A 22,474-nucleotide genomic window follows, 5' to 3' on the forward strand; every position below is an offset into this window, starting at 1 on the left:
TTGATAAATAAATTTTTCCCTTTGAGTGAAGCCTAACAGTTTTGTGTTATTATATAAAAAAAATATAAAAAGGATCTATGTCTACATTGATTTGTGTATACAGCTACACTCTGCTATACAGGAATAACACAGCCACTCTATCAACCAGAACATACTGTATAGCTAATTCGCGGCTGCCCAATTGGAGAGTGCCTTACTTCTTTATTCGCCTCTTGCCAATTGAATCTGCCCGTTCATGCGTAAAACCGTTCTCAACGAGAGGAGGGGTCATGCCTTATATGGTAGTTTTGGCCTTATATGGTGGTGGTGGTGGTGGTGGGGGGCTACAAGCACGTCTGTCTAGTGTCACTTTCACCAAATTCTAACTATGATTCTCAGAGATGGGACAGGCTGCCGACGGGTGAAGTACATGATTGGCAAAGATATCTGCTTGTAAATATACTGCATCTACCACAGAGCACTCCATCCATGGTTGGTCGTCATTTCTATTCAGTCCTCATCGTGGCGCACAACATTAGGGGAACGAAAGCAACTTTTCTTTTGGTATTGCACGTCCGTATGAGTTCACAAGACAACTTCGATCACATAATTGCGTAGAACTATGGTCAGTATTGTTCTTTTGTGATTGAGAGAAGATGTTGATTTAGTTCAGTTCGATTCTTAAGCAGAATAAGATTCGAGGCAGTCGATATTCATGAACATGACACTTTAACGACCACTTCTCCATTCTGTACATGCTGTTGGTCGACTTTTCAAAAACACGAAGTTTTTGAGAGAGCGTGTTTATGGATTTCTCCCGAGAGAACACTGGCAGTAGGCTCCATTCTTAGGAAATAGTCATGTTGATACCGTGCTGTCTTCGTAAACTTTGATAGAAGTTTACAGACGATACGTTTACGACAGGGACATTTGATTAACGAATTAAGAACATCTATTTGAGAATATATTAAATACTTTTTTTGGAGGAAGTGGGAAGCGCCTTTTCGCCCTGCCTTGTTTTCCCAAGACGTCAGAACGGATTCTTATCTCCTCCCCGCGCTACGGAGTTGGACTTGTATCTGTAGTTTAACCAAAGTGTTTTAGGATAGCATGGCAATGGTAGTAAACCAGTGGCAAGAGAACATTTCGGCGGATCCCGGGTCCCAGCTACAGATTTGCAGTCAGGAGCCTGGCGGGACACCGGGAACCCCCTCTGGTTCCACCCCGGGGAACGATGCACTTTCCGGGGACAAGATCCCCAACGTGGACTGCATGGTGTGCGGGGATAAGTCCAGTGGCAAGCATTACGGCCAATTCACCTGCGAGGGCTGTAAAAGCTTCTTCAAGCGTTCGGTGCGACGGAACCTCAGTTACACATGCCGGGGGAACCGCGACTGTCCCATCGACCAACATCATCGGAACCAGTGCCAGTACTGCCGATTGAAGAAGTGCCTCAAAGTCGGCATGAGAAGAGAAGGTAAGACAGGATTTTAGATTCGTTGAAGACTGTAGCCTTTATTTAAATGTAATGTAAACTAATAAAATGTTCAAATTGGTTTTGGCGGACGTTTGGTGTCACGAATGTCGGTGCGTAAAGTTGAAACCATATAACATTAGCGCTTTAACGATAGATATCCGTGTCTTATATATGTCCTGCTTCTATCAGTCATAGTTCTCCTAAAAGGCTGCTGTAACGCAATGCTTGTTGTTTCAGATCGTCTACACTTATATCTCCTATTCAATCCATGGTATGCAATTATTTTTCTCCCCTCGGAAAAGGGCTCCCTTTGTCTCCCCATTAATTCTGGTGTTTGCTCCCCGACACCGTATTCGTTTACAAGAGGGCCCGCTACATGTATTGTATTGTGCATGTTTAAGAACTTGTCAATTAGTGCGAAAGATGAACAGTGGCGACGTGTTCGCAAAGCACTGCGTTTTACTTTTAATCAGTCAGCTAGGACCTTGCTGCGTCACGTTCAATCAGACGAGCTGTGTAAATTATAACACGTGAACCAGACACTCGAAATCCTCACAAAAGCTTTGCACATGCGTGTCTCCATGCTGGACGTCGTTGTACTCTGTGTTTTATGCGTTATCCACCAGCAATACATTTCTATAAACATAAATACATGCATCGCTGTGCAGTGTAGCCTACTCTGGAGTCAACCATGTTAGCTTATTGGAATAGATTTTATCGAAAATTATAAACTACAATTATTGATAAACATGGCCACGCAAGCTGTTGTGGACACTCCAAAAGGTTCCTGTGATGTGACCATAAACAGTGCAAATAGTGACACAAACTGTAGTCAACAGAAGACGCGCGCTCTGTGCATGAAGCACGCTGTGTTTAACTTCCAGTGTGTGAGTGTATCTAGCAGGCAGGCCTATTACAAACGAGGTCTTGAATACAGTAGCCTCTGTCATAATGAACTATACAATGCATTTCAGGTGGAAATACCCGTTCCATCGCCTAAAATGATCCTCCAATGGATCTCGTTAGTGTGCTAGTGTGTACGCTGTACATAGTTCATGTAAAGCACTGCAGGGTAAATTGTCGGCCATGGCCCTTTCTTATTGAATGAACCCGAGGAAGTATCCTGACGCACCGCAGTCTGTTGACCTTTCATCTACATAAACACACTCAATATGTTATCAGACCCCTATTTGGCTACATTATATATTAACTACTGTTTTTCTATGTTACTATTTTATGGTCTAGATTATTATTCAGCATAAACACGATTTTAAAAAAATCTAAATGATTTCAAGTGTTGATTAAATTGGTCAATCACAAGCAAAACAGACTCATCCCCATCGTGAATTATAGGCCTAGAGACGTGTCTTCGTAAGTGTCAGTGCATTTGAGGACAATTTTAAAATAGTGCACTTCTTTAAAATATTAAAAGTGTTGATTTTAAATTGAAGACGACGACGTGGTGAATGCAGGCCTTGTTATGTTAGGCAGACTTGTGTTGTACTACAACCAAGTGTTAACAATGCTTTGAAACGGCAATCTGTGTCAGGTAGTAAATACAACATATTTAATTGTTTTCTTTAGACCTACCAATAATTTTCAAACACCAAAAGAAAAACAAATGAACTTTTTAGTCAGATTATAATAACCAAAATATTAGAGGCATTATTTGGTGTGAAATAGTCTACATATATGTTTCTAACTCGGCAATAGGGCCTAAGATAATGTCCTGCTAACCATTTGCCCTGAAATGTTCAGAGGTAGACTAATGGTGCGGAAATTAATACTAGAAGCACCAATTGCACACGTTTAAATTCAGCATTGCAATCACATAAAAAACTTACTGCTAGCAGCGAGAAAGCAGTAAGACTACACCCCCAAAGCTTCTTTTCGCCTTCCTCAGAGGTCATACATAAGTCATGTTTCTTCTACATAATGCACCTGGGTCGGCTGATGAGAGAAGGCTATTGGGCTTTCTGAGTTATAATACCTGTGCATTTTGGAAATACACAAATGTATATTCCTGCCCAAAATATGGATTTGAAATAATCTCAAATTGATTGTTGAAACTATCAATAATTAACTTTGTAATAGTTATTCAAAAATTAGTGTTTGCTCTTGGGTTAAAGCAGAGGACTGTCACGTCTTTAAAAGTCATCAGAAATATCTTCTTTCATTTTCCCAAATATAAAGAAAGCGCTACAAGTTATTGCCTACTTGTGTTATGCAAGCCATGCACAAAAGAATCATCTAAATATCACGCTATTCTCAACACTATTCTCGGTAACCAGTGGGAAGGCAGACGTCCCCAAAAAATTGACCAAGAAAAAAGATATACTGAACAAAAATATAAAGTTTTGGTCCCATGTTTCATGAGCTGAAATAAAAGATCCCAGAAATTTTCCACACGCACAAAAAGCTTATTTCTCAAACAAAATGGCACAAATTTGTTTACATCCCTGTTAATGAGCAAATCCTCCTTTGCCAAGATAATCCATCCACCTGACAGGTTTGACATATCAAGAAGCTGATTAAACAGCATGACACAGGTGCACCTTGTGTAGGGGACAATAACAGGCCACTCTAAAATGTGCAGTTTTGTCACACAAACATTTTAGCCAGGTAGCCCAGGACAACAATACAAAAAAGCATGTACTGTATGACAGAGTGATAGACTGTTTTGTCAACTTGAAAGAGAGGAGGATGGCATTGGCCTTTCTCTACAAGTAGGCTGAATCAACATGTTTTTTTCTACTTGCACACATGTGCACACACACACACAGAATTGGAACCATGGACAGCCACATCATATTTAGCTCATGATGATTGGACTGAATTGCTTTTTGTATCTTTTAGTTGTCACTGTATTAGACTAAGCATAGGTGATTGATGATGTAGAAATGTTGAAGTTGAAATGGTGCTGGAATAGTGGAAGTAGCTGCTGTTTTCTTTGCGACTTGCGATAACTCTCTGGGGTTCTAAATCAATAGTTGTTTAGTAGTCCAAGAATGTCAGAAACATTAACTAGCTTGACCATGCTGTAGGTCATGTAACTGTTTGTTACATGCAAAATAATATAATAATATATATAATAATATATGCCATTTAGCAGACGCTTTTATCCAAAGCGACTTACAGTCATGTGTGCATACATTCTACGTATGGGTGGTCCCGGGGATCGAACCCACTACCCTGGCGATACAAGCGCCATGCTCTACCAACTGAGCTACAGAAGGACCCAAAATGAATGGGGACTTCACTGGACAGATTCTAGGTTATAGAGCAAACAACGCAATTATCACAACACATGTAATATGGCTTTTTGTCTGGCTTCCCCAGTGATTTTACCCACGCCCTTCTACTGTTGGTAACATTGTTAAAAGTAATGTATTGATGGTGTAGGAGGCCTCTACCAGTGAAAATAAACAAATAGAGCAGAATATTAGCAACAAAGCATATAAAAACAAACCTGACAGGTTATGTTTGTGGTTACGTGGGCCTTTCTTGTTGACCAAGTCGGTGCCCCACATCTCCCCCTCCCTCTCCAAAAATGCACCACTCCCTAGTGGCGAAATTCTGTTAAACATGGCAACTTTTTAGTAAGGTACAAAAAGTGAGTGAGTAATTGATCCAATCCATGCAGTGACTGGCTCCAAAATATACCACACACACATCTGCATTATTTAAGACAAGTTTCACATTCGCTGGTGTTGTACGTGGCTAAATCTGGAGCGTTATTTGGACAATCCAGCTGATCTTTAGGGTGACACTTAGTATGCAACTTGACTGACAGGTCACTCTATTTCAGCCCACATACATATCTAATATCTTGTGTTAAAGGTTGATTTATACTAAATAGTCATGTAAAAGGTCATATTTACCTCTTTGCTGCTCTACCTGTTTGGCACCTCTGGCATCTCTACTCTACATGTTTCTCAATGACATTCCTGCTTAGAGTAGAACACTGGTTTAAGGGATGAGGAGGGAGTGAGGAAGAGAGATACAGTGAACCTGTGCATCTGGCTGACATTTCCTTGGGCTAGTTGGGAGTGAAGTGCATATCATGTTCTGCTGTCGGAATGTTCCGTATGTGCTCCTCTGACCTTAGTGAGACCAAAAAAGACCAATATAGACTGTGATGTTTGTCAAATTCACACGTTCGAAGAACACACTGTATACTTGACACATAGGCAATTTTACATTCACAACTAACAGCCTTCTCATGCATACAATACATTCCCTACCAGCTACCACACATAGTGACATGGTCACAGATACGAATTCACATGGTGACATGCACCCAGATATTGGCATGGGCAGGCACACTATCCATTAGAGTACACACTCTAGATCAGAAGTCTCCAACCTTTTCTAGCACGGGAGCTACTTTTAAAAAATGAAACGTGTCGTGAGCTACTATTTTTTTCTAGCTATGTTTTCTGTCAATATACCTGGTAAAATAATGGTTAATAAACAAGAGGGGGTCCTATAGAATTTTTCTTCCAAATTCTATTTTATATTTTCCTGACTGATTTTATATTTTCAGTTTTTTTTCACTCTCAAAATTGCAATTATTCATAGAGAAACAACAAAATTGGATGTTCTGATTCCATGTGAAAGCTTAAATCAAATCAGAATACCATTTTTTTAAAGTTTGGAATAAAACTAACTAATTCCTTTTTTTGTGTAATTCCCCTTTAGTTGTGCATCTGTCGCTTTAATTGCACATCTAACAAGTGAGGATTGTGCCGTCGAATGTGCTGGTCCAGTGATGGTTCTGTACTGCAAATGCTCATTTATTGGCAAAGTTTTCAAATAATAGATACAAATGATATACTTACTCATGATATACTTCTGCCAGGTATGCCTACTTTGCAGTTAACATTTAATTGAGAAGGATTGTCTGAAGGTGGCGCCGAAGAACATGGCTGACGTTTTACATTCTCAAAACCAATTGTGCAATTTTGTAATTTTTGGGCGTTTTATGTAACTTATGTTTTTACTTATTGTGAACATAATGTTGCTGCTACTGTCTCTTATGACAGAAAATATCTTCTGGACATCAGAAAAGCGATTACACACTGCGGACTGAAAGAAACATTTGACTTTAACGAGTCCGACAAGAAGGATATCCTGATTTCACTGGAATAGGCCCAGACCCGCGCCTTTTGCGTGAAGAAAAGACGCCGGAAAAGGGGACGCAGGCTGAGCGAAGTAAAACGGACAATATAGAGCTGGCAGGATTTTCCATGCACCGGCACAACAGAGACGCTACCTCTGGTAAGACGAGGGGTGGGGGTGTGTGTCTTTTTGTCAATAACAGCTGGTGTGCGATGTCTAATATTAAAAAAGTCCAGAGGAATTGCTCGCCTGAGGTAAAGTACCTTACGATAAGCTGTTGACCAATCTATCTACCAAGAAAGTTCTCATCTGTATTTTTTTGTAGCCATCTATTTACCACCTCAAAGCGAAGCTGGCACAAAGACCGCTCTCAACCAACTCTATAAGGCCATAAGAAAATACTCACCCAGAAGCGGCGATCCTAGTGGCCGTGGACTTTAATGCGGGCAAACTTAAATAATTTAAACCAAATTTTTACCAGCATGTCACGTGCAACCAGTGGGGGAAAAAATCCTAGACCACCCGTTTTTCCCCAAAAAATAACGATGGTCATTATGGCCAAACAGGTCTATTATTGTTTCATCAGAACAGAAGACATTTCTCCAAAATGTACCATCTTTGTCCCCATGTGCAGTTGTAAAACTTAGTCTGGCTTTTTTTATGGCGGTTTGGGAGCAGTGGCTTCTTTCTAGCTGAGTGGCCTTTCAGGTTATGTCGATATAGGACTCGTTTTTACTGTGGATATAGATACTTTTATACCAGTTTCCTCCAGCATCTTTACAAGGTCCTTTGCTGTTGTTCTGGGATTGATTTGCACTTTTCTCACCAAAGTATGTTCATCTCTAGGAGACAGAATGTGTCTCCTTCCTGAGTGGAATGACGGCTGCATAGTCCCATGGTGTTTATACTTGCGTACTACTGTTTGTACAGATGAACGTGATACCTTCAAGCGTTTAGAAATTGAGGTTTTGGCTGATTTCTTTTGATTTTCCCATGATGTCAAGCAAAGAGGCACTTTGAAGGTAGGCCTTGAAATACATCCACAGGTACACTTCCAATTTACTCAAATGATGTCAATTAGCCTATCAGAAGCTTCTAAAGCCATGACATCATCTTCTTGAATCTTCCAAGCTGTTTAAAGGCACAGTCAACTTAGTGTATGTAAACTTCTGACCCAATAGAATTGTGATACTGTGAATTGTAAGTGAATTAATCTGTCTGTAAACAATTGCTGGGACACAAAGTAGATGTCCTAACCGACTTTCCTAAACTATAGTTTGTTAACAAGAAATGTGTGGAGTGGTTGAAAAAGTTTTAATGGAGTTTTAATGACTCCAACCTAAGTGTATGTAAACTTCCGACTTCAACTGTTGCCCAACCAGAAGCCATGTATTACAAGCAACATCTGCATCGTGCTAAATGCTAGAGATGACGCTTTCATGGAGTGGGAGACTAATCCGGACGCTTATAAGAGATCCCACTATGCCCTTAGACGAACCATCAAACAAGCAAAGCGTCAACACAGGATTAAGATTGAATCCTACTACACCGGCTCTGATGCTTGTCGGATGTGGCAGGGCTGGAAAACTATTACGGACTACAAAGGGAAACTCAGACGCAAGTTGTCCAGTGACGCGAGCCTACCAGATGAGCTAAATGCTTTTTTATGCTCGCTTCGAGGCAAGCAACAATGAAGCATGCACAAGAGCACCAGCTGTTCTGGATGAATGTGAATAACTCTGCCGGTAGCCAATGTGAACAATACCTTTAAACAGGTCAATATTCACAAAGCCACTGGGCCAGACGGATTACCAGGACCTGTACTCAAAGCATGCGCTGACTAACTAACAAGTGTCTTCAATGACATTTTCAACCTCTCCCTGAACAAGTCTGTAATACCTACATGTTTCAAGCAGACCACCATAGTCCCTGTGCCCAAGGAAGCGAAGATAACCTGCCAAAATGATTACCGCCCCGAGGCACTCACGTTGGTTGCCATGAAGTGCTTTGAAAGGCTGGTCATGGCTCACATCAACAGCATCCTCCCGGACACCGTAGACCCACTCCAATTCGCATACCACCCCAACAGATCCACAGATGACGCAATCTCAATCGCACTCCACACCGCCCTTTCCCACCTGGACAAAAGGAACACCTGTGTGAGAATGCTGTTCATCAACTACAGCTCAGCATTCAACACCATAGTGCCCACGAAGCTCATCACTAAGCTAAGGACTCTGGGACTAAACACCTCCCTCGGCAACTGGATCCTGGACTTCCTGACGGGCTTCCCCAGGTGGTAAGAGTAGTTAACAACACGTCTGGCACACTGATCCTTAACACTATGGCCCCTTAGGGGTGTGTACTTAGTCCCCTCCTATATTCCCTTTTCACCCACGACTGCATGGCCAAACACAACTCCAACACTATCATTACATTTGCTGACTACACAACAGTGGTAAGCCTGATCACAGACAATGATGAGACGGCCTATAGGGAGGAGGGTCAGAGAACTGGCAGTGTGGTGCCAGGACAACAACCTCTCCCTCAATGTGAGCAAGACAAAGTAGCTGATTTTGGACTACAGGAAAAGCGGGACGAACAGGCCCCCATTAACTCTGACGGGGCTGTAGTGGAGTGGGTCGAGAGGTTCAAGTTCCTTGGTGTCCACATCACCAACGAACTATCATGGTCCAAACATAAGAAGACAGTCGTGAAGAGGGCACGACAAAACCTTTTTCCCCCTCAGGAGACTGAAAAGATTTGGCATGGGCCCCCAGATCCTCAAAAGGTTCTACAGCTGCACCATCGAGAGCATCCTGACCAGTTGCATCACCTCCTGTTATGGCAACGGCTCGGCATCTGACCGTATGGCACTACAGAGGGTAGTGCGAACAGCCCAGTACGTCAGTCGGGCCAAGCTTCCTGCCATCCAGGACTTATATAATAGGCGGTGTCAGAGAAAAGCCCATAAAATTGTCAGAGACTCCAGTCACCCAAGTTATAGACTGTTTTCTCTCATACCGCACGGCAAGTGATACCGGAGCGCCAAGTCTAGGACCAAAAGGCTCCTTAACAGCTTCTACCTCCGAGCCATTAGACTGCTGAACAAGTCATTAAAATCTCCACCGGACAATTTACATTGACATCTCCCTCCCACTTGTACACTGCTGCTCCTCGCTGTTTGTCTGTTACCTATGCATAGTCACTTCGACCCCCACCTACATGTACAGATTACCTCAACTAGCTTGTACCCCCGCACACTGACTCGGTACCGTTGCCCCTGTATATAGCCTCGTTATTGTTACTTTTATTGTGTTACTTTTTATTATTACTTTTTATTTTAGCCTTCTTGGTAAATATATACTTCTTCTTGAATTGCACTGTTGGTTAAGGGCTTGTAAGTAAGCATTTCACAGTAAAGTCTACACTGTTGGTTAAGGGCTTGTAAGTCAGCATTTCATAGTAAAGTCGACACTGTTGGTTAAGGGCTTGTAAGTCAGCATTTCACAGTAAAGTCTACACTGTTGGTTAAGGGCTTGTAAGTAAGCATTTCACAGTAAAGTCTACACTGTTGGTTAAGGGCTTGTAAGTCAGCATTTCACAGTAAAGTCTACACTGTTGGTTAAGGGCTTGTAAGTAAACATTTCACAGTAAAGTCTACACTGTTGGTTAAGGGCTTGTAAGTCAGCATTTCACAGTAAAGTCTACACTGTTGGTTAAGGGCATGTAAGTAAGCATTTCACAGTAAAGTCTACACTGTTGGTTAAGGGCTTGTAAGTAACATTTCACAGTAAAGTCTACACTGTTGGTTAAGGGCTTGTAAGTAAACATTTCACAGTAAAGTCTACACTGTTGGTTAAGGGCTTGTAAGTAAGCATTTCACAGTAAAGTCTACACTGTTGGTTAAGGGCTTGTAAGTAAGCATTTCACAGTAAAGTCTACACTGTTGGTTAAGGGCTTGTAAGTCAGCATTTCACAGTAAAGTCTACACTGTTGGTTAAGGGCTTGTAAGTAAGCATTTCACAGTAAAGTCTACACTGTTGGTTAAGGGCTTGTAAGTAAGCATTTCACAGTAAAGTCGACACTCGTTGTATTCTTGCACATGTGGCAAATAACGTTTGATTTGATTTGATTGGGGGAAAGTATTTCTGTCAACCCACAAGACGGTTATCACATCAGCTGGCTACACGACAAACGCACGCACTACACAGACAGACAGGAGCAATATTGCTGGACATTAACTGGCAGATAGTGTTAGGTTTGGCTTTTTAAGTCAATAGTGACTAACTAGGGGTGTGATAATGTCAATAAATAGTAGCTGGGAGCTTGTGGTGTCTGATACTTCTGAGATTTGTTTATGACAGTTTGCCGTGGAACACGTGAAAATTGCATGTACTTTCAGAATTGTTTGCCGATTTACTCAAAGGTGGGCGCGAGCTACTTGTGCTTTAGATTGTTCATAGTAAGTACATAGTTATGACTGTTCATAGACAGAACATTCAAAGACAGATTATCTCAATTGTGACTCCTAGTGTGTGTCCCACAATGGTAAATAACACAGAGAAGGTCCTGTATATTGATATTCAGTTACTCATACATAGGATTGCTACAGTTGGTGAACCTTGGTTCACACCAACCAAACACAGAGACAGATATACTGTAGGTCAACGGGAACCAGAAACTAAACATTAATAATGGACATGTTCAAGGTTCAAATGTGAGGTTGACTCTATTGAGTAAGTAACACGGCTCGCTAACTGACTGCCTTTATTGACTAACCCATACACATTGTCCAGTTTGTATGAGCAGGCAATCAAAAAACGAAACTAGTTTGCCCCCTAAACTCTGGCCCGCCAAAACATTCCCCTATTACAATACTGTCATAGTTTGTTGACATGTTAGAATAGGTCTCTTTACGTAAAGCTAATAGGCTAATTCACTCCCCCCAGTCCAAGCTGGCTGTGAGGTTCCAGCACCATGGCTTCCATATTGACAGAGGCCTTGCCATTATTCATTGCCAGAAAGCAGCCTCCATTGAAGTGATAGGCCACGAAGAGACCATTGAGCTGAGGCACTAGTCGTTTCCCATTCTGATATCCCCACGGCTAGCATTAAATATTTTAGAGGAGGGGGGATGTGAGTGGAGGAAAAGAGCTCACTCTGCAGAGATGGGCTTCCTTTGACACCTCAAGGTGAATAGACTCCAGTTCACAATGCATTGCTTGTCATATTGTTATATTTCTTTGTTGAGTCTCTAATTTTCTCTCTTGTCTGTACAATAGCCAGGTTAGCCTATTGTTACGATACGAAAGGCTAGCTTTTACATTGTCTAGCATTATCCATGTCCATTGTTACATTTTGAAGTATTGTTTCTGAGTCCAGGTGACTTTACACCAATTTCCTTGATAAACAGCCATTGAGTTTTAACTCGACGTAATGAAAATGATTGAGTCGCTTGTATAGCAGAGCTTTTTTGTGTGATCGAACAGATAGAAAACCAGAGCACTCCTTCGTGCAGGGTGCATTTCTGTTATGAATTCACATCTGCTTCATCAAAGCAACGCCAACGTGACTGGGTGGATATTAAAGGGGCTACGTTTGCAGCTAACGCTTTTGAGCATCCTCACCGGGAGCTCTCTCCATCTCCGTCTGTCTGTGTCTCTCTTTTTCCCTGTCTCTTTACCCGTTGCCTCTCCCTTTCCATACAATGTCATACTTCACTCTGTTTCCCTCCCTCTTCCTCGATCCCAATGTCTCTTTCAAGGGTTCCCAAGCTTTTTTACTATGGCCCCGCTTTCCAGCATTGAGGAATATCCCGTGCCCCCCCCCACGCGCACACGCCACGTCTATTTCTATGGGCACAAGCACTGTTCATGACACAAACTGATTTGGGGGCGGCAGGGTAGCCTAGTGGTTAGAGCGTTGGACTAGTAACCGGGAGTTTGCAAGTTCATACCCCTGAGCTGACATGGTACAAATCTGTTGTTCTGCCCCTGAACAGGAAGTTAACCCACTGTTCCTAGGCTGTCATTGAAAATAAGAATTTGTTCTTAACTGACTTGCCTAGTTAAAGGTAAAATAAAAAAATTCTGCAATTCTACACATTTTGTCATGTCTAATGTGTATTCATGTGATATTTATAGGTCTCTAAGGTCTGCAATGACTAACATGTCAAGAGGAACTGATGATGCACTACCCAATTTCCAAATTGCACCTTGTGCATTCTACTATTACAACTTTCAAGAGTATGTTTAAAGCCGGACTGAGTTCCTTAATTAATTTATTTTTGTGGGGGGGACCCCACGTCCTACCTTTCCGATCCCTCGGGGGTGCGCCCCACAGTTTGGGAACCATTTCCTCAATTCTCTCCTCTTACACTCACCTTCATCTTCTTTCTCAACCTCCTTTTTTTCTCTCCTTTATTCTCACCCTTTCTTCCTCTCTTTCTCTCCACATCTTTCTCACAGCCTTGCCCCACTTTCCTCTGTGTATTTGTACTTGACTACGGGTAAATGGTTTGACGTTTTGCCCGGGGGTTGGTTCTTCACTGTTACCCTTGCGTGCAGAGTGAGAGCAGTGAACCCAGAGTTCAGAGTTTAACCCAAACTAAAGGAATCTGTGAGAAGCACAGGAATAACACATGAATGTCACACACTCATCAGACACTCCTCTCTGAGCGGGCTTACACAATACACACTGCTTTACTGTAAATCAAACAAAAAAAAACTATTGTTGTGTGTATCTGTGTTTTGAATGTTACAGTATGTTGTGTTTTTTGTTAGCAGACTTTTAAGGGACTACATGAAAACCATTATACCACTAATCTCAGTTGACAATGAGGCTGTGCCAAATCTGTCATGCTTCTAGTACATAGCCCCTGACTATGACCTTTTACAGTAGCAGATAGTCCTTAAATACAATTATCCACAATAGTTTGCTCAACTGTTTTGTACTTCTAGCATTGACTAAAGGCCAAATAAGGACAGCCGTGGTAAGATGAGGCGTGCTTAACTCCACCGCCACACACTCTCTGTGACTCGCTGTGGTGGTGTTTTTTTAAAAGTCACAGCTGAAATCGCCCATGATACTTGTTTCGTGCCCTTTTCTCCCCTCTGCCTTATTTATGTACCATGAGGTTCGATGTATTGCCATGGTCTTTCTGTTTTGGGTTTTAGGCTTTAGTTGTTTGGTCCCATTGTTTGCCAGTCTTTCCAACCACACTAGGCCACCGCCGACCAATTAGAAATCGATTATGGCAGGCATTCAAATCTGTCCCAACATCCTCTCTCTCTCTCTTTCTCTCTCTCTCTCTCTCTCTCTCTCTCTCTCTCTCTCTCTCTCTCTCTCTCTCTCTCTCTCTCTCTCTCTCTCTCTCTCTCTCTCTCTCATCCAATGCCAGTCACTGTCTTTCTCCCTCTCCCTTTTACCCTGTCTATGCCCTTCTCTCCCTGTCTCATTCATTTCCCTTGCTCATTCACATAGAGATGCTTTTGATGCGTCACTTCGACTCATGCATTCACACACAACCTCCTCAAAGAGGCCTTTCAGAAGACAAGTGGAAGTGGTAGATTTGGTGTCTGGTGGATTATGGCATTAATCATTATGATGTATTGATACATCTTTTTTAAATTCAGATAGTTATAACATACTAACCTCTAATGAAGGACAACATTGCTCTAGAAAAAAGTTCAGGTTTGAGTACGACCAGGAGTTTTTTTTTGTGTGAGTGACATGGTATGGCCCATTGTTCAATGCTGTCTCTGTACGCTATATGTTGTTGTTTGCAAAATGAGACAACATTCTTTCCCTGGGACAGAAGTTGCTTAAGTTCAAGGGAGACCCATATGTTTTGGTCACAAACTCAAACGTTTTTCTAATCAGTCAACAGTCTTGAAATTCTATGGACGAATCTATTGACTTACTATGTTCTTAAATGATTTGACCTGTCCTCTTTGATACACTGTAGTGTATTCAATTTTCACAGCTATTGTGTCGAAGGACAGGTGATGCTGAGTTTCAAAGTATTTTCCAAACCTTAGCCCTCCTTCTCTCTCACTCTCTCTCTCTCTCTCTCTCTCTCTCTCTCTCTCTCTCTCTCTCTCTCTCTCTCTCCCCTATCTCCTACACTCTTTTCTCTTGCTCCTCTCTCTGTTAACCTTTTCTATCACTCATTCTGTCACTACATCTGCCTTCCCTCATCACCTCTCTTTCCCCTTCCCTTCCCTTCCCTTCCCTTCCCTTCCCTTCCCTTCCCTTCCCTTCCCTTCCCTTCCCTTCCCTTCCCTTCCCTTCCCTTCCCTTCCCTTCCCTTCCCTTCCCTTCCCTTCCCTTCCCTTCCCTTCCCTTCCCTTCCCTCTCCCTCATTCTGTAACTGTAGATGGAGTTATTAGTCAGACAGCGGGGATGACTGAACAGGTGTTTTCCAAATGGGCTTTGAGCCGCCACATCATAGTTCGGCAGGGGTGGGGATGTGTGCTTAGCCTCTGCGTGCCCTCTTCCTCTTCGGCTGAGCCATTTGGCAGTGGGGGGGGGGGGGGAGGTGTGAAGAACCATAGTGTCTTTACTGGCTGCTGGTTGCCATTACTCACTGATGCACGGCACCGGTGTCTGCCGGTCAGGAGACAGAGTGCCGACACATTTAGAGCCGCAGAAATTACCCCCCGTTTCTCCACACTTTGCGCCCCCCACCTCCAACCTCCACCCTCCTTCCTCCTCTCCCCAGGCACCCGCCATGACATGTCTTTTAGCTGCTAGCCCCAGTGTGATTTGGCCCTATATATTCCCATTGAGAAAGAGCAGACTCGTCTGAGTGCCTCTAGATGGTGCTTTATGACACGGTGGTAATTGCAGCCTACTAAATCAAGCCGGTTAGTGCTAGATGCAGTAATGACGACGTGATGACAGAGAAGCTTCAGGTCCTAAATGTTACTGTAACTGTGCCAGCCTGGATTGAAATAAAATCTCATAGGGTGCAGCCACATGAATGAACGAAAGGTGCAGTAGTCTAACCAAGTTAGCTCCTACTGTACCTGCACCACGCCAAACAATTAGCTTCTAGCACTTGTGTATTCGCTTATGAAATGTCAAAAGAGGGCAAATTGCTCATAAAATTCAAATGCCATATCTCCTTATTCTCTTAACCTTTTCTTTCTCTCCCTCAGCTGTCCAGAGAGGCCGCATGTCCAACTCCCAGTCTAGCCCGGGTCAGTACCTGACCAATGGCAGCGACCCTTACAATGGGCAGCCCTACCTATCAGGATTCATCTCTCTGCTGTTGCGCGCCGAGCCCTACCCCACATCCCGCTACGGGTCCCAGTGCATGCAGGGAAACAATTTGATGGGCATCGAGAACATCTGCGAGCTGGCCGCACGGCTGCTCTTCAGCGCTGTGGAGTGGGCCAAGAACATCCCCTTCTTCCCTGACCTTCAGCTCATGGACCAGGTGAGGAGGACCACCCTGATTCCTGACTAGAAACTATGCCTGACTAAATATTTTTTTATGCCTGACTATAATCTTTTGTTATGCCTGACTAGAAAATAGAAATTATGAATGCTTATAGAGATGTGGTGTGGTCACTTTATTTGGGTAGTCCCTTATGGATGAGCTGTAGATGCTCAACACAGATATTGCCCTGAACAAATAGTTCTGTCTGCATTTGGTAGGTTATGTAAAGGTTCAATTGTGGGTTCAGCAGCCTTTAAGTTGGAGCATATCACTAACACTTGCCATACTCAATCATCTGCATAAGGAAGATAAACACTGTCATCCCTGTTTCCCAGAACCACCCTCTGTCTACTCTGAACTAACCAATTCTACCATCATTCCTCCCGTGCCCTAGGTGGCGCTCCTGCGCATGTCATGGAGTGAGCTGTTTGTGCTGAACGCGGCCCAGTGCTCCATGCCACTGCACGTGGCACCCCTGCTGGCGGCGGCTGGCCTGCACGCATCGCCCATGTCTGCGGAGCGAGTGGTGGCGTTCATGGACCACATCCGGGTGTTCCAGGAGCAGGTGGAGAAACTGAAGGTTCTGCAGGTGGACACGGCTGAGTACTCCTGCCTCAAATCCATCGTGCTCTTCACTTCCGGTGAGTGGCGTTGACTTTAGTGGTTTCTGTTTCTATATGTCTTTGTTTCTGTCTATCTGTAGGATAGTTTGTGTCGTATTTTGTGCGGAACTACACATATAGCTAATAGTGGTCACTCCAGATAAGTAGACGTATAGAGTCTGCAACACAGCATGTGGTTAACAACCAAGTGGTTAACAATGCCTTTGTAAACAATGTATCAATAATGTATGGATACCATACAAATATTATCATGGATAGACTACTTATGAGATAAAGATGCGTAGATATTGGTGAAATAGCAATATAAAAACAATAGTTTGCTTATTGCTTTGATACACCATTTTTGCCACTGTATGAGGCACAGTAGAAAGTTATGGTTATTCTACGCCACCCAGAATGCTGTCAGATCTGGGATTGAGATGTGTTTAGGACTCATTGTTTATGACCCAGGGGGTATGAGTGTGAGAGAACCCAACTCTGAGCTCTTGCTTTTTGTTTCCTGTCGATCGCCCTTTTCCTCGTCTCCATCACACAGCTTGTCAGAATAACTATGCCCGCAGTCTTCCAGTTGGATGGCTGAAGAAACCCTTCGCTCTCCTCATTTATTTCATCACCCTCCTCTCCTTCACGCTTCCATCTATTATTGAAACCAGTCAGGCAGCCCCTCCCCTTTCCTCCTCTCCAAACCCCAGCCCTCTCACCCCTGCCCCCACCACTGTGCTTGAATTATTCATGGTGGGCTGCAGCGACAAGAGGGATTCGCCACAGCCCAGGCCCTGACCTACATAACCCCTGTAGCCCTGAGCATCCATGTGATCCGTCCCACAACTCCAGCCAACACACATGCACGTACACACAATGAGATAGACAGACCAGTCGTTGACCAGGCCCCCCCATTGAGACCTGCCTGCATGAGCTAACAAGGACAGACAAACTCTCAATACCCCTTCTCACCTCCGCCCACAGACATTCCACCCTATATCCCAGTTCCATCACCCCGAATCAAAGAGCGGCCATCTTACCACTGCCACCATCTTCATCCCCAGAGTGTGGCTGTGTGTGCTCAGGGAGCCAGACAAAGGGAAGTGGTGCCTGTAAAGGATGCCTGCGGAGGTGTCGGAGTTGCATGCGAGGGTTCAGTCACACAGACAGCCCTTGCTTTCTCAGCCACTGATGCCTCACACAGACCCTAAAATGGCAGATAGCTAAAAAAAACTACACACCTGCCCTCAAAGTGGGAAATGTGTCAGAATTTGCAGTTATACTCCCCCTGGGGGGGCCCTATGTGACAAAAATATGAGGCAAAAATATGAGGCATATTCATCTTTTGTTATGCGGAACTGAAGCTCAGCAGGACCAAGATTGCGCAGGGGGCCGATTAAAGGGTACTGTGACAAAGGGACTAGCGTGCTAGGTGGTGGGTAAAAGATCCTGTCCCAGTGCTTCTGCTGCACACTAGAGTAAAGCACTTGGGAGAAAATTACCCTCACTGTTCGATGCAGCCTTTAAACAAGGTTCATACTGGGGACAGAAACACGGGCACAGTAGTACTGAATGTGCAGTACGGTACCGTGCAGTACAGCACAGCACCGTGCAGTACACTAAATGGGACTTTGTTTTGAGTTCACCCACCTCTGACCCCATAACCACTGAGCTCGAAGGATGTGAAAAGTATCACACACAGTCAACACACTCTCTGTGTGGTGTGAGACTCACACCAGGGACTGGTGCTAGGGGAGATGTGAGACTCACACCAGGGACTGGTGCTATGGGAGGTGTGAGACTCGCACCAGGGACTGGTGCTAGGGGAGATGTGAGACTCACACCAGAGACTGGTGCTATGGGAGGTGTGAGACTCACACCAGGGACTGGTGCTATGGGAGGTGTGAGACTCGAACCAGGGACCGGTGTTAGGGAAGGTGTGAGAGTCACACCAGGGACCGCTGCTAGGGGAGGTGTGAGACTCGAACCAGGGACCGCTGCTAGGGGAGGTGTGAGACTCACACCAGGGACTGGTGCTAGGGGAGGTGTGAGACTCACACCAGGTACTGGTGCTAGGGGAGGTGTGAGACTCGCACCAGGGACTGGTGCTATGGGAGGTGTGAGACTCACACCAGGGACTGGTGCTATGGGAGGTGTGAGACTCGAACCAGGGACCGGTGTTAGGGAAGGTGTGAGAGTCACACCAGGGACCGCTGCTAGGGGAGGTGTGAGACTCACACCAGGGACTGGTGCTAGGGGAGGTGTGAGACTCACAACAGGGACTGGTGCTATGGGAGGTGTGAGACTCGCACCAGGGACCGGTGCTAGGGAAGGTGTGAGACTCACACCAGGGACCGCTGCTAGGGGAGGTGTGAGACTCACACCAGGGACCGCTGCTAGGGGAGGTGTGAGAGTCACACCAGGGACCGCTGCTAGGGGAGGTGTGAGAGTCACACCAGGGACCGGTGCTAGGGGAGGTGTGAGACTCACACCAGGGACCGGTGCTAGGGGAGGTGTGAGACTCACACCAGGGACCGGTGCTAGGGGAGGTGTGAGACTCACACCAGGGACCGCTGCTAGGGGAGGTGTGAGACTCACACCAGGGACCGCTGCTAGGGGAGGTGTGAGAGTCACACCAGGGACCGCTGCTAGGGGAGGTGTGAGAGTCACACCAGGGACCGGTGCTAGGGGAGGTGTGAGACTCACACCAGGGACCGCTGCTAGGGGAGGTGTGAGAGTCACACCAGGGACCGCTGCTAGGGAAGGTGTGAGACTCACACCAGGGACCGGTGCTAGGGGAGGTGTGAGAGCATGGACAAAACCTCGACCCACAACTGAAGGAAAATGGAATTGTATTCCACTACATTGAATGACATATTTACATAGGGATACTGACATTTCAGCTCTAATGTACGTAGCTGGACACAATTTCACATTGCAATTCAGTGTTAGGTCAACTTATCAAAACCATAATGAACCAGAAATTCATCAACGCCTAATCTTCTCCTCCCCTTCTCAGATGCCATGGGCCTGTCGGATGTGGCCCACGTGGAGAGCATCCAGGAGAAGTCCCAGTGTGCCCTGGAGGAGTATGTGAGGAACCAGTACCCCAGCCAGCCCAACCGCTTCGGCCGCCTGCTTCTGCGGCTGCCCTCCCTCCGCATCGTCTCCTCGCCCGTCATCGAGCAACTCTTCTTCGTGCGCCTGGTGGGCAAGACGCCCATCGAGACGCTGCTGCGCGACATGCTCCTGTCTGGCTCCAGCTACAACTGGCCCTACATGCCCGTGCAGCGCGACCGCCCCATCTCCCTCCACTACAACGAGAACGGGCCCTGAGGAAGACGAGTTGCTGCGTATTCAGCTCTTCATCCAGCCTTCATCGACCATCCCTCAATCCCTCTGTTTATCTCCTCCATCCATCCCCTGGAAGACCACCACCGTTCCAGCAAAAAGCAGACCGACCACCTGACTATCTCACCACACCCCTCCCCCATTCACCAATCCAGCCATTCACACGCCTCTTCTCCAGCGGACCACAGCCAATTGAGAGACTTGGTGGCTGCCATGGCCCCTCCTACTTCGCCAACGCCACGTTTGTGAGGTGGCACTAGACGGGCCGGCTGGCAGAAGGGTTTTTTCGGCGTTCTCCTGCAGCTCTGTAGGACTCACGCCATTAAAGGCAATTTTGTCAGTCTTGGACTCGAAGCGGTTGCGGCTACTGGCGACGCAGTCATTCTATTGTTGGCACTGTGCTTGCATCTAAAGGAGACGTGTCCAAGAATCTCCACTGTCTGGCGATTTAGAGCAAGGCCTTTGCCGATAGAACTGCTTGACCGAGAGAGCCAGGCCAAAGGTTCTTCATCAACCAATTATTTTTTAATAAACCAGAAGCCATTAAAAAATGAATGCCAAATTTCCTTGGAATTTTCAGAAGACATTTATTGTGCGTGTGTGTGTGTGTGTGTATTAGCACTGTTTATAATGAGAGAAATTCATGATTGTGTCCATATGTATGTCATTGACTCATAGACATCCACGTTAAGGGGTATGTTGAGACTAGCTCAGGTTCAGGATGGGGAGACAGGACAGACAGGACAGGACAGACATGCCACTAGGAAACAGAGAATCACGCCTCACCCAGGGCAAAACACCTATCAACAGCCTGTATCAAAGTGGAACATGGATATTCATTGTTTGGATTGTCTTTGTGGTAGTGGTGACAAAAATACCTTTTGTTTTGTCTATAATTTGATGTCAGAGGGTGTGGGAAGTTGCAAATAAAAAATGAAAAAATAGGCACTTGCAATGTGAAACTATCCAGAACCCACACTCGACCTACTCCCACCATAAACACAGCACTGGTAGATTCTTCCTCAGCTGCCATTTTAAGGTCAAAACTACAGGGCCACTAACTGGTAATGGTCAGTGCACTTCTGCCACTGTTTCAAAGCGGAATATCATACAAGTATCCCTTCATAACATCTACATAATGCTGTCTTAGAAATGCATAACACATGCCAGTTAATGCCAGTTAGTTTCATGTCACAATCACATTTGATGTTTTTGTGAAAAATGTAAATTGTTATGGAGCCTGGATCAATACGCATTTGAAAACTCTAGTTGTACTTGCCTTAGAACAAGATTTTGTCACTGAGCATTTATTTTATGACTGTGCCATAATCTGAAGTTACCTGTTATGACAGGCAATATGTCCTCCACATGTCATTGTCATGTAGGGTAGAGACCACCTCAAATCAAATCGTCATTCAAGCAGCATACTAGGACATTGTATCACTAACCTCCAAACCTCCATTAAAGCTACAATGGTCATCTACTGTGATGCAGCATAGATATTATTATGTGTTTGAGTTACCATCAATTGATGACGGCTGTAAGGCAACACTGATTGTTGGACGACCAGTCTGTTTTTTAACGTGGCACTGTGGTATCAGCAACAATTATTGGGATTTGAAAGCCATTGGGACCTTGGAGAGCAGGACTGTCTGTTGATGAATTAGTTCACAGATTATTTCTATAAGAGTATGTTTTTTTCTCTCTCTATTTTTGTTTGGAAATTATGGATCCATTAATTGAAATAAACATATGTTGTTCACAGTTATTTCTCCGTCTTGTGTTGCTATGATCTCAACCACTTGTAAGACCTATGCGAACCAGCTAACATCCTACTCTATGAATGTATTGCCCAAATGCTGTTAAAACATGACTTACAGATGTCATAACCAGTCATAACCATGACTAACATTTTAGATGTTTAAGTAGACTATCAAAAGTATATTCACTTCAAACACCATGGCATATTCTGTCATTATGACTACAACATAATACAACTAAATGATCTTTTTTTTACCAAAGATCAGGTGATACACAAAGTCAATATGAATTCAAGTGGCCATTTTAGACCAAGCTTATGACAGATGGCTCAAGTCATATGGGTAATTCCATGTGGTGCAGTCCATTGGCCATGAGTAGTAGTCACTCAGTGTGGACAGTGTGTTTATCTCGAGTTGTTTGGATATGATGGGGTACAGAGGCATGAAACAAATCAATAGTCTTAACCAATCAGTGAGAAGCAAAGTGGGGGACTCCCCAACTCTCACGGCAGGGTGCAGCCCAAATGTTGATACTCCCCTGCTGTTCGTGTGAGAGATAGAGTGTAAACACACACTCTGACCTCTCACTTAATGATGTATGTGTGTGTTTGACCCTTCAGTTCAAGGTGGTGTGTGTGTGTGTGTGTGTGTGTGTGTGGCTTGGTGGGTGGGTACTGTATGTGTAAACAACATCTGTGGTCCTTCACTCGGAGTGGCAGCTCTGTGTCAGCTT

The 22,474-nt window shown here is 44.5% G+C and overlaps 1 protein-coding gene across 1 annotated transcript; it reads left to right on the plus strand.

The window, feature by feature from the left end:
- Nucleotides 1–372: 372 nt before the first annotated feature.
- On the plus strand, nt 373–21,749 carry LOC123997712 (nuclear receptor subfamily 2 group F member 5). Its single transcript, XM_046302203.1, has 4 exons — nt 373–1,456; nt 15,742–16,022; nt 16,420–16,666; nt 19,650–21,749. The coding sequence occupies exons 1-4, from the start codon at nt 1,090–1,092 to the stop codon at nt 19,964–19,966; spliced, it is 1,212 nt and encodes a 403-aa protein (XP_046158159.1). The 5' UTR covers nt 373–1,089; the 3' UTR covers nt 19,967–21,749.
- Nucleotides 21,750–22,474: the final 725 nt, after the last annotated feature.

The sequence above is a fragment of the Oncorhynchus gorbuscha genome, linkage group LG15 (genome assembly GCF_021184085.1).
Source record: "Oncorhynchus gorbuscha isolate QuinsamMale2020 ecotype Even-year linkage group LG15, OgorEven_v1.0, whole genome shotgun sequence".
Lineage (NCBI taxonomy): Eukaryota > Metazoa > Chordata > Actinopteri > Salmoniformes > Salmonidae > Oncorhynchus > Oncorhynchus gorbuscha.